This window comes from Eptesicus fuscus, chromosome 20 (genome assembly GCF_027574615.1).
Source record: "Eptesicus fuscus isolate TK198812 chromosome 20, DD_ASM_mEF_20220401, whole genome shotgun sequence".
Lineage (NCBI taxonomy): Eukaryota > Metazoa > Chordata > Mammalia > Chiroptera > Vespertilionidae > Eptesicus > Eptesicus fuscus.
In genome coordinates, this window is record NC_072492.1 from 30,436,539 (window position 1) to 30,448,996 (window position 12,458).

At 36.7% G+C, this 12,458-nt stretch overlaps 1 protein-coding gene and 1 non-coding gene across 3 annotated transcripts in view; one reads left to right on the forward strand and one right to left on the reverse strand.

The window, feature by feature from the left end:
• Positions 1-12,458, reverse strand: part of CLTC (clathrin heavy chain) — a 60,224-nt gene that overhangs the window by 9,496 nt on the left and 38,270 nt on the right. For both annotated transcript variants that reach the window (XM_008149482.3, XM_028157489.2), the window contains exons 15-28: positions 10,383-10,508; positions 9,046-9,188; positions 7,485-7,719; positions 4,716-4,838; positions 3,578-3,723; positions 3,154-3,337; positions 2,760-2,952; positions 2,125-2,282; positions 1,744-1,908; positions 1,513-1,620; positions 1,262-1,429; positions 987-1,136; positions 759-890; positions 531-641 (exon numbers count right to left, since the gene is read on the reverse strand). In XM_008149482.3, the coding sequence (XP_008147704.1) occupies positions 531-641; positions 759-890; positions 987-1,136; positions 1,262-1,429; positions 1,513-1,620; positions 1,744-1,908; positions 2,125-2,282; positions 2,760-2,952; positions 3,154-3,337; positions 3,578-3,723; positions 4,716-4,838; positions 7,485-7,719; positions 9,046-9,188; positions 10,383-10,508 (2,142 nt within the window). The remainder of the gene's footprint in view (positions 1-530; positions 642-758; positions 891-986; positions 1,137-1,261; positions 1,430-1,512; positions 1,621-1,743; positions 1,909-2,124; positions 2,283-2,759; positions 2,953-3,153; positions 3,338-3,577; positions 3,724-4,715; positions 4,839-7,484; positions 7,720-9,045; positions 9,189-10,382; positions 10,509-12,458) is intronic.
• LOC114234438 (small nucleolar RNA SNORA42/SNORA80 family) lies at positions 11,747-11,880 on the forward strand. The gene has a single exon (XR_003620639.2). It is a non-coding gene; the product is annotated as a small nucleolar RNA SNORA42/SNORA80 family (small nucleolar RNA).

Genomic DNA, 12,458 nt, shown 5'->3' on the forward strand with positions numbered 1-12,458 from the left:
AAGATTTCATGCTCTGAGGAAACTCCTGATACAACTCAACATGATAGGCATGGGATCTGAGCCTAAAAGAAAAAAGAGCCCATTGAATCTTAACTCTTAATTAATTTTGTTCTTGTGAAGCCCTTCACAAGGGAAAGTTTATTAAACAAATTCTAATACGGTATTGGGCAAGAAAAGCAGTGAATAAATATAGTTAATACTAAATAAGTTTTAAGGATTAGTTAAGAGATCAAAGTCTTTTCAACCCTATCTATAATCTAGATGTTTAGGGATAAAGTAACCATATTTTTTTCTAAAGAGAGATAAGATCTAAGCAAAAATTCTGCAAACTTGGCACTTCATTAGGAGGGAGTCAAATTAATCAATCCTGAACACCTCATTAAATTTAAATCACAGGCATACAAATACCTACTGTTTAAAATTCTAAGGATAATGGCCTCTTTTTGTTTTTTAACTGCAAAACATACCAATTTTACAACCTATTTATAACCCAAGTTTTGAGAATATATGCAAGAATCAAAAGGTTTTACCTGATAATCTTCTTCTGTAATAAAGAGGTTGTTCAGTGATTCATTCACAGATTTATTGTTGTGGTTCTGAACTGAACGCAAATATGGTTTCACCAGTGGTAGCTGTTTAACCTTTAAAATAAAGAGTTTGTTACAAATATAGCACATGGGTAAAGTTCCACGTACAAAAGTTATTCAAGTATGTTTTAGATCCTTGTTATAATATTTTGAAGTTTTAAAAATAATTACCTTGCTGAAATAATTGACTGCACGAGTATGATCCAACCGTGGAGACAGCACCATCAGCAAATCATTTAACAACAGAGGCTTGAATTCTAAGTAAAACTGTATTGCTCTGTAGTATAATTCCACATTGGCAACCTAAAATGGGAAAAATCCATACATAAGTCAGAGTTACTTCCTAATGAGCTTACTCATTCTGCTGCCTTTGTTTTGTCTTCTGAAGAAGGTACATACCTTGGTAATGATATCTTTGAACTGCCCTTCTTTCCATGCATCAGTGGGATGATTCATCATGGTAATTATGGCATTATCATATTCTTCATACTTGTCATACAAAAACACCAACTCTGCCCAAAGATGAGCTTGTTCTGCAGCTCTTAGCACCTATGTAAGAAAGATTTAATTGCTTTAGATATGAGTCTTTAATTCTACCTAGTAGTCCAAAAAAGGATATTTTAAAATATTAGTTTTAGCGATAGAGTTGCCTCCCAATGTTAAAGGCTGGTTACCTTAGGTATATTCACTCTGGACCAGAACAGCTCCAAGTGCTCCCTCATTTTCTGTGGCTTAAATTTAGAATATAGAATGGCTAATTCAGTGAACATCCCCATATGAGCTCGCTCAAGTCCCAGAGCTGCTTCCAACATCGTTATCAGTTCTTCAAAATATCCACGATCCTGAATAAGGAAGATAGTAGATTAAAGATAGGACTATGTGTGACAAAAGATCTCAATTAATATGAAAGTCTCCTGTTCATTACCTGATAGTAGTTAATAAGTTCCTCTAATTCATCTGCATGTACTACAATATGGAGCCCACACATCTGAGCAAGACGGAATTCTTTCCCATCTACACAGGCAAAACAGACCTACAATAAAAATTTCAAATATGTGAACTCAAATGTAAACATGGCTGGTTAATTCAATTCACAGTTTAAAGAGCATTTCTAAATAGCATCTTAATTCTTCACTCAAACAGGTGTTGAGATTACCTCTTTCCATGTTCGGGTACTGTTTGCTTTCCTAGCTCCATCAACAGCTGCCTGATATTCACCCAGGTGAACCAGGGTAGATGCCAAGCGTCCAAAATTGGAAACATTATTGTATAACAACTTAGCAGCATCATACATTTTTTCATCATAACAACGGTCACCAACCTGAAAAAAAAAAAGGACAATCCATTTTCAGCGAGCCTAAACTCAATCTTTTCTCCAAAGTTGCAACTCAATTAATAGTGAAAAACAGTATTTTTCCTGTAAGATATTTTTCCTTGGAAATCTTCAGCTGTGATGTGTTGATCCTACTAAGCTAATGATGTTGCTCAACTACTTATTTTAACATTCTTAAAAAATATATATGAATAAGAAACCTACTTGTTGGATATGAGCATTATTTGGCCCATTGATGAACTCTTCTAACTCTGCAAGGCGGTTTGTTTTAGCCAGTGCGAATATCAATTCTGTCTCCACATAGGACTCACGAGCCTTCTTACGGGCCATCTGCAAGTACTTTACCAGTTCTTCCCAGTTTCCTAGGTATAGGAAAAGAAAAAAGTAATACAAGCACTGACATCTTAATGTTTATCTTTTCACCCAAGTAAATGAGAACTAATATTAATTTCCCTTTAAGGAAAACATTATAGACGATAACAAATGTAAACAGTGTAATACATCTATAATAGCAAAACTTCTATTATACTTCTGTATTATCACTAATGAAATGAATAGTGGACATCCCCTTTCTCTTAGAGCTGTAATGTTAGAGCTCAATCAGAATTTTATGAAAATTCAAAACAGAAAATTAATCTTTCCCATGAACCTTGCAAATTCACAAAATGCAGCTTCTCTTTATCTGGACTAAAATGGAGGGCTACATGTTTTCAAAAGTAACCCTGAAGTATCTAATTCCTACTTAATTCAGAGTACACAATTTATCTTAATGCTTAGCTTAATCAGAGCTTAGATACATTTTCTGAGGTCACAAATACGTAATAGTTAAGAAGTCGTACCACTAGTATTGGCAGCCTGAACAACTTCCATGTAGGATGAAGGATCATCTGCTTTGATGTAAGAGTCAATGGCTTCTTTCACCATTCCTTTCTGCAACTGGGCTTTTGCAAGCTGACTCCAGACAGCAGGTTCATTGCAGCGTTCAGCAAATTCATATGCCCGATCCAAGTTTCCAATATGTTCAATTAAAACCTAAGCAACCAATTTTTGAATTAGTGTTACAGTAAAATGAATCTCACCACACAGCAATTACACTGAAATGGCTAGGATTTTATTGCTCTCCTATGCCATAGCAATTGGTTATGCTCATTCTCAAAGGATAATACATATATTGAATCATGAGAAATAATTACATTTAGTATATAAACTTAGGTAACCTGAAAGTTTATTTACCTGCACTGCTGAAGTATTGACATCAAATTTCCGGAAAATGGCAAATGCTTCTTCAAAGAGCTCATTGCTGATGGCGATATTGGCAATATCTGGAGCATCATAATTATCCAGGCGGTTAATATACTCCATAACACGGGTACGATCAGCCTTGATTGCAGTGAGGATTAGGAGGTTTTGCAGATTCCTTTAAGATAAAGAAAGATTTAAACACAATATTTTAATAGCTCATTAGTTCTAAAGAATAAGCACTGTGGCTATACTAGTAGAGTCTTTTGTCTCAGGAGGTAGGGAGAAGAGGAGGGTATTAAAGAGTGAGAATTTAGACAATATACTCAAATCTTTGTCTCTTTGTTCCTTCCCAAAACTGACAGGCCATAATGAAAGACTGAATATAAACAGCCAATGGAACCCTCTCAGAGCATACCTGTGTTCACTGAATACGGAGTTATCAAGAACAATTTTCTCCAGCAGTTCAATAAGTTCATTAGGAAGGTCTGCAGTCATAAAAGCCTTGACAGTTACTGACACTTCTTCAGGGTCCTGAGTCTCAGACAAGGCTGTCTGCACAACCTACAGAGGATATACAGAAAATAAGTTCTGAGAATCAAAGTGATTTTTGGAGATATGATCTAATAAAACTAAGTTGGCTTTTCAGTAGAAAACTTGAAATAGTCAGAAAAAAAAAATGGAGGAAAAATACCTTTAAATTTACCACCCAAAGGTCTTCATACACAAATTCATGTATAACTATATTATATGTACTTCCATTCTCCTGAAAAATTACCCTAATTGTATAATTTCAATCTTTTCCCTCATTAAAAACATTACTCATAACAACCACTCCCCATTATCACTTTAATGGCTACCTATAATTCAACTACAAAGATATAGCATTATACACTCAATAATTCCTCTGTTTTAGGCTATTTGCACGGTTCTCAGATGCTGCAGTATTTTTTTTCTGGGAAGATTTGTATCTACTTAAAAATTTTCCTTAGAGATGCTTTCTAAAAGAGGAATGAAAAAAATAATAGCTTGCATTCTCTTCCATATTTATACTTCCACAAGGAGAATTTAAGAACCAGTATAACAACCTTTAATTTTTAGGGTTTTAAAATTTTTTCAATATTATATGGTTATAACCCCACATCTCTCTTGCAGTTTTATGCTTACTAGGGAGAGATTTAACATTTACCCCACTTGGTCTTTTGTATTTTCTCTACTATCAATTCTCATTCTTACATTGTCTTAAATCAACTTAGTCACTTCTCAGTTATTAATAACAGCAATTCTTATTTTATTAAATGTTTAATTTGCTATTTTCCTTTTAACTATGATGAATTGAGAGTTTTATATAATTAAATAATCAATCACTTTTGGGATGTATTCTCTTTTTGTTAACATTTATGATATATATATATATTAAAATAATTAAATGTTTAAAATGTTTCTTTTTACTGCCTTCTCTCATAGTTAAATATGGTCCATGTGTATGATGTGGGAAAAGAAAAGGTTTTACTCATAGTTAAAAGATGAGCCTTAATCCCATTTGTCAACTTTACCTGGTCAATTAGAGGTCTCCTATAAGGATTGCTTTCCAGCAGCACACTGCCCCACAATTCTGGATCCTTCCGGCGTACCAGATAGCGGGAAAGACTTTTGAAGAGGGAATTCTCATTGCAAACCTAAATAAGATATTAAAGATTAAAGATTAATTTCAAGGTAAGAAGTAAAGACTTTTTATAACTGACTTTACTTTTAAAAGTTATTTCCTATCATTTATACCGATTATTGTTTTCTAGGATAAAAAAAATCCACTATTTTTACATATAATCTTGAAGAGGTTACAAGCAAGTATTCTACTCTACTGGTCTATTTATGCACCAGTACTGCATGTTTTAATTATAGAGGCTTTGTAATGTGCTTTAATATCTGGTAGGCCTAGTTCACCTTTATAGCTTTCTTTTCAGTGTTTTACTAGCTATTCTTGTGTTTATTTTTCCATGTGTACATGCATACATATATGTCCATGTGTATATGAATGGATGTACGTACATAGATGCATATATTTCCTAGCTCTGATCACTGAAAGATCATAGAAGCAAATACAAAATATACCTAACAGCCCAGATCTGAGTTTTTTAATCCTCACCCAAGGACATACTTAGAGAGAGGGAGAGGAGAGAGACTGGGGGTGGGAACGGGGGGTGGGGGAGCGGGGCGGGGAGGGTTGAAAGAGGGAGAGAGAAACATAAATTGGTTGCCTTCTGTATGTGCCCCGACCAGGGATCAACCACAACCCAGCTATGTGCCCTGACCAGGAATCCAAGCGGCAATGTTTTGGTGCATAAAACAACACTCAAATAACTGAGCCACACCAGCCAAGGCCAGATCTGAATAGCATTCCCCATTAAAAAGGATGTGAGTTCCCTGGGAAAATGGCAGATTCCAGGGCTGGGAAGGTACAAAATGAGTGTGATGTAACTTGTGCTAAAAAATAAGGACGTGCTGGAAGAATGATGAGACCATAAAACAAAGCCCCAGGAGGCAGGCTGCAGAGGGTTTTATCAGCCAAAACGGGGACATTCTGAGCATCAAAACAACAGTGGTGGATTATAACCTCTTGAATCAAACAGGGATTCATGAGTACATGAAAATGAGTGCTGACTAATAAATGCGGAGAATGTGCTAGACTTGGAAAATTGTCCTTTTGCAACCAACAAATTAAGAATGGTTTAAGAAGAATCAATAGATTCTAAATTGGCATACAGGAGGGGCACACAACATTTCCATGGTTTTAAGTGTTTCCTTGCTGACTTAAGATCTGCAAGAGGAAATATAATAATTATACAGTAAAGAAATTGACAACAATAAAAAGTGCCTCCACCAATGAAGGACAAAAGAATGCCAGGTGCTTCTCCATATAATAGCATGAGAAAGACAAAACATCACTTAAGCAATATTCTGGATGGAAAATATACAATCTAAAGCTAATTATGAGAAGCCATCAGAGAAACTCAAAATGAATAAGATTCTCTTACACTGTGAATGTACAAATTGCCACTGAATTTTTCACTTTCAAATGATTAACATCATGTAAATTTCACTGCAGTAAAAAGTTACAAGTAGAAAAAAGATTACGTTTATAATGATGTATTAAAAAAGACAAAGAAAGGCTGAAGAATTATTTCATATTAAAAGAGACTAGAGATATATGACAACTATATGCACTATGTAATTCTAGACTGGAAGGAAAAACTGTTGTAAGAAACATTATTTGGTCAATTGACAAAACTGGCATAAATTTTAAGAAATATTCTGTCAATCAAATTGACTGAAGGTGGTTTCTATAATGTGTTTATGAAAGAGAACATCCTTATTCTTAGGAAATACACTCTGCAGAGGTACAAGGCCATGATGCATGCAACTTTATCTTATGTTTAAAAGATGTATGCATGTGCATAAACCATGGACACAAACAATGGTGCGGTGAATGCCTGCAGTAGTATGAAAACCAGATGGAGAGGGAGTAATGGGGGGAAAATGAGGGACATCTGTAACACTCTCAATAACAGAGATAAATTTTAAAAATTTTTACTAAGGGGCGGGGGGGGAGATGTATGCATTCTGTGTATGTGTATGAGAATATATAAGAACACAAGTGATAAAACTAGTGCAGTTAACATGTTAATAAGTGAAAACAGATTTGATCTACCATTTTGGCCCCTTTAAATTCACAATTATTGGCAAACAAAAATTTTTAAAATCACGTCTTCCAAAAATACTCTGTCTTAACTTCTTAATACTACTCTGAAACTCTCAAAATTCACTAACCTAACATTATATCACACACTAGAGGCCTGGTGCACAACATTCGTGCACTGAGGGTATCCCTCAGCCCGGCCTGCACCTTCTCGCAGTCTGGGACCCCTCAGGGGATGTCCACCAGCCGGCACTCAAGACATCCCTCGCGCAGTCCGGGACCCCTCACTCCTTACCGCCCGCCTCCAGGCAGGAGAGGCTCTGGCCACCTCCATTGCACTTGCCAGCCATGAGCCTGGCTTCTGGCTGAGCAGCGCTCCCCCTGTGGGAGTGCACTGACCACCAGGGGGAAGCTCCTGTGTTGAGCATCTGCCCCCTGATGGTCAGTGTGTGCCATAGCAACCAGCCATTCAGTCAATTTGTATATTAGGGTTTTATTATATAGGATTTTTAAATGCAGCCTTCTTAATAAAACCTACCTTGTTAGAGTAAATAAATAAATAAATAAATAAATAAATAAATAAATAAAATGCAGCCTTCCTTCTACACGTTCAGCTAGCAGTACTCACATTAATAAGTTCCAGGTCACACTGGCCACGCTCATAAGCAACACAGGCCAGATGTGGATCTCTCTTCTCACAATATTTTCCAACAACACGACTGTCATAATAAGGATTTTCACGAAGAAATCTCTCTGGGTTGTTATTACTGTCTATGTAGATTTTGGCTAACGCATTGTGAGTAGCAGGCTCCTCACAGCCCTCATGAATCCTGGCCTCTAGCCAAGGCAGAAGCAGTTTCAACCTAATAAAAACAAACAAACCAAAAAATAACACATGCACACATATTGTATTATAAATAACAAACTTTTGACATGCTAACTATTTAAATAATGTGCTTTCTCATACATTATTTTATATTCTCAACAACCCTATTATAAATTGGGAAATAAGACTCAGAGTTGGTTAAATGATTTGCCCAAGATTACACAGAAGGTATATAAGACTATACTCTCCCAACCTACCTGTTATATATCTAGATAGGATATAGAAAGAAGAGATTAGATTCGTAAACTGTTGTTTTTTTAAATATATTTTTATTGATTTCAGAGAGGAAGGAAGAGGGAGATAGAAACATCAATGATGAGAGAGAATCATTGATTGGCTACCTCGTGCACGCCCCCCACTGGGGATCGAGCCCACAACCCAGGCATGTGCCCTTGACTGGAATCGAACCTGGGACCCTTTCATCCGCAGGCCGAGGCTCTATCCACCGAGCCAAACTGGCTAGAGCTGTTGTAAGAAAACTGTTCTTTTTTATACTGGACAAAATATCTAGACTTTGGATAAATTTTGTTTAGGAGTGGGCTGGGACGTGGTATGAGAAAATAGGCCAGATTATCTGAGGTTTCTTTAAATTTTAACACAATTAACTTACATTACCTATAGCCAGAGGAGGCAGCATCCTAAATACACACTAGGAACAAAATGTAGTATCTTTAGAAGCTCTGGGCTTAATAATTCTAGCAGTTGTATGATCACTCCACCAGAGGTCATCGTTTCACTAAGCTATAGTTTATGTTTCAATGGATTAAATATCAAAAGCACCCAGAGAAAGAGCAGTAGGCCATTATTTTGGCTATCAAATTCATGTAAATACTTATATTACCATGTTCTCCTCATAATTAATATTAAGATTCAAATTAAAAAAACACACAATTTAACCCAGAGTTAATAGGGAACTCTTTTCTCATTATTCTTGAGACTAATTTATTTAAGAACTAGTTAGCAAATACAGAGTGTCATACCTAACTAAAAAGAGGCTTTTCACATAGTTTACATTAAAAGCATATACAAAGTCAACCCATGTAGCTCTAATTATAAATATGCAAAACAAGTGATTAGCCAGGTTAAGAGATTTTTTGTATGATAGCTGCAATGTTTCAGAAAACAGTTTTTCTTTAAATCAATGCTACAGTTAGCCTATCACTTCTATATTGGTTGTTTCCAGGGAATTATGGTCCATTTATTTCTGAATAGCTTTTCAACAACTGACAGGTTATATTTTTATCCATTACCAGGCTGAGAGAGACTTATTTATCCCAGTTATGAAGGTTAAACAGTACTACACCTGTTTCTTTTTTCAACCTCAGCAACAAGCTCATCAGTAGAAAATTGACCTCTTACAACAAGAATTAAGTTTTTAATGACATCTTCAGAGCAATCAACATCAAGTAATCCTCCAATAACCACAGGAAGTCGACTTGGATTCACCTAAGGGTTAAAAAAAATTGAAGAATGTCTAATATGATAAACAAAAATGAGCTTTGAAAAATAAAACATTTCCCCCTCTTTTAAGCTCAGTTTTAAAATTCAATAATAAGCAGTCTAACTTTGCAACTAGACTGAGGAATTTAGCAGGAAGTCTGGCTTGGTTAATTAATTATCTCAGCATTACTCCAAAGGATAAATAAGTCCAAAAATGCTAAAAGTCCCACGTGCCCCTGGGTCCGGGTGAGGCTGGATCCCGGGACCAGGTGAGGCCGCGCGCCCCTGAGTCCGGGTGAAGCCGAGCCCTTGGGTCCAGGCGAGACCAAACCAGAGGGAGTCGGACCTGCATTACCACCATTGGTCCAACACCCAGAGCTGAAAAGTCAGTGCTGACATGTACACATAAGGAACTGGTGGACATTGAAATTGGGTCTCAAAAGAACTGTTGGTTCAGAAAGAAACTCACTACAGACTGATTCATTTGCCTGTCAGCATAACTATTATTGCTCGTCTCACATTCGGTTCTTATTAAGTATATTTCTAGTAACACACGATCTCACTCATCTAGGGGAAATGATGAACAACATAGACTGATGAACAAGAACAGACCCAGAAACAAGGAGGCATCGATCGGACTGTCGGGCCTCAGAGGGAGGGTTAGGGAGGGTGGGGGTAGAGGGGAGAGATCAACCAAAGGACTTGTGTGCATGCATACAAGCCTAACCAATGGTTAAGGACAACAGGGGGGTGGGGTGGGGGATGGGAATGGGGGGATGAGGACAAATATGTGACACCTTAATCAATAAAGAAATTTTAAAAAAAATGCTAAAAGTCACAGATTTTTTCACACATTAAGTCTACTATAGCAAAACTGTCTTTCTGTTTTTAGAGTTAGAAGGTGCAGTTTTTTATATCTATATTTAAGATGCTTTTAAAACTGTGCTTTGGAGTCTATGGCCTCTACACAGATACTTCAGGTGCTACCAAGTAAGTAGGGCATTGGCCATCCAACTTTTTCAAACTACAGCAGTTCTGATCTGTTTTATATACTTGGCATGCAAGTAAAATTTTAATCAAAGAAGGATTTGGGCAGGAAAACATTCGGAGAGCCACTGTTTCAAAAGGGTGAAGATTTCCAGAGTGAAATATAAAATCTACAATAAGATTTAATTTTTAAGTTATCTAAGTATTACTTACCTTTTGTACATATATCTCTATATACTTTTGAAGATTATTTCTATATAAGTACAGCACCAAATCATGGACAAAGTCAAATCGATCACACACAATGATGAGTGGTAATTGATCTGTTAGCTTCGCTTCCTGGGGGAAAAAAGAACGAAAAGAAACCTTAATTTTCTCCTTCTGTGAGATATCAAATCTATGTAAAATATGAGAATCTCTGTTTTATACTGGTGAGAGAGGATCATATAAACCTGGCTGTTCTCCTAAAGAAATTCCCAATTGCTGAAGAGAGCGTACCATTTTCAGTAATTTTTTATTAATCAATACTTAGATCCATAGCAAAATACCAGGTCCTTCCCACACATACCCTTGACCAAAAAAAGTAACAAATTAAGATTAGTGAGCCACCACTGGCCTTCGGGATATAAAATCATCAAAGCAGGAATTTCATTAATGATTAATAAAATAGAATTGAGTTATTTAAGACTAATAGTCACATTGTCAAAATGAAGACATAAATGGCTTGTACTTGTTTCAAACTAATGACTTTTTTCACCCCTCCCTAATTCCATTCTATATGGCCAGCCTCTAACATTCTGTTACAATAAAGCCTACCAGGAGCAGCATGATGGTGACAGCCATGAATTAAACACACCACATGTTGCTATAATAAGAAAAAAGTTAAGAAAAAGAAAGCACGTAAAGAAAGACATCTTTAAACTGCCTACTGCTTTTACCATTACAAATACCAAGCTATAATCCTACTTTATAGATTGACATAGATGTTACAGACAGGAGATAAGACCTGTATTGGTCATTTACCTGAAACATGTCCTGTTACATTCCACAGACATAAGGTAAAGCACAAAAAACAACAGTTTCCATCAGGAATTCATTTACACACAGTGAAACATTGCTCAATATATGATCTGTCTATGAAAATCTGCTAAGGAAGTAGAACTAAGTAGGATAGGACTTTCCCAATGACAGCCACTAAGAACATTATTTGCAAGGTTAGAACAAAATAGTACCTAAGTCTAGAACATATCAGTCACCCAATCCTATTTAATAAGAGAGGAATATGCTAATTATTCGTTACGCCCTGCGTAAGGTAAGGACCAGATCACGGATCTGCAGGAGGGTGGGGCAATGAACTACAAGCGGGCTGCAGAGAGCTACAGTACAGGGCAGGGCAGCAAGCTATGGGGGGGCAGGGGGAGCTACAGGAGGGCAGGGCAGCGACCTACTGGCGAACAGATTTGTACGCAGGGCTACTAGTTATAAATAATTTGAAGATTAGTCTATGAAGTGTTCAAAGAACACAAAACTAAATCTGGGAGTCATGAGAAATCCTGAATAAAAGACCAAAAAGGCATGCATGGGTTTGGATTTATGATAGGCCTGCACCCCTGGGTCTTTCATAGTGCCCCATGCCAGAGCAAACTGTGGCCTTGAATCATTGCCTGGCCTCTGCCCATAGGCAGCAGGCACTGAAGCACGTTACACAGTGGAGGGTGGTGGTGGTGGTGGTGGTGGGGATGGCGGAGAGGAAAGGATGTAAATCTGAAGTGGAAGTCAGCTGCAGATTTTTTACACATTAAGGGAAGTCTAAAGCAGGGGTGGGGAACATCCGGCTCTTGGGCCATATAAGGCCTGAGAAATCATTTGATCTGGCCCTGCCAAGGCAATAGGGGTGAGTTAATTAAATGTTCGACCAAATATAGTATAGCAGGCTAATTTTAAGTTGATAATTTTGTATGGCCCTTGAATGATGTTATAAATATCCAAATGGCCCTTGGCAGAAAAAAGGTTCTTCACCCCTGGTCTAAAGCAAGTATTTAGCAGCATGGAAACTGTACTAAACAGCTGCTATAATCATCTCGAGGAAGAGTGTTTGATCTACTTATGTAAAGATTTCAATAAGCCAATTTTTTCCTATTAAATAAACATCAAAAAGTTAGTGGGTCATACTAATCTTCTTTATCCTGTTTAATATAAATATAAAATATTATGTACTTTTATTTTATCATTTAGGGAGAAAACACACTTGCAAGTCATCTAAGATTACTTAGGTATTCTATTCTCATG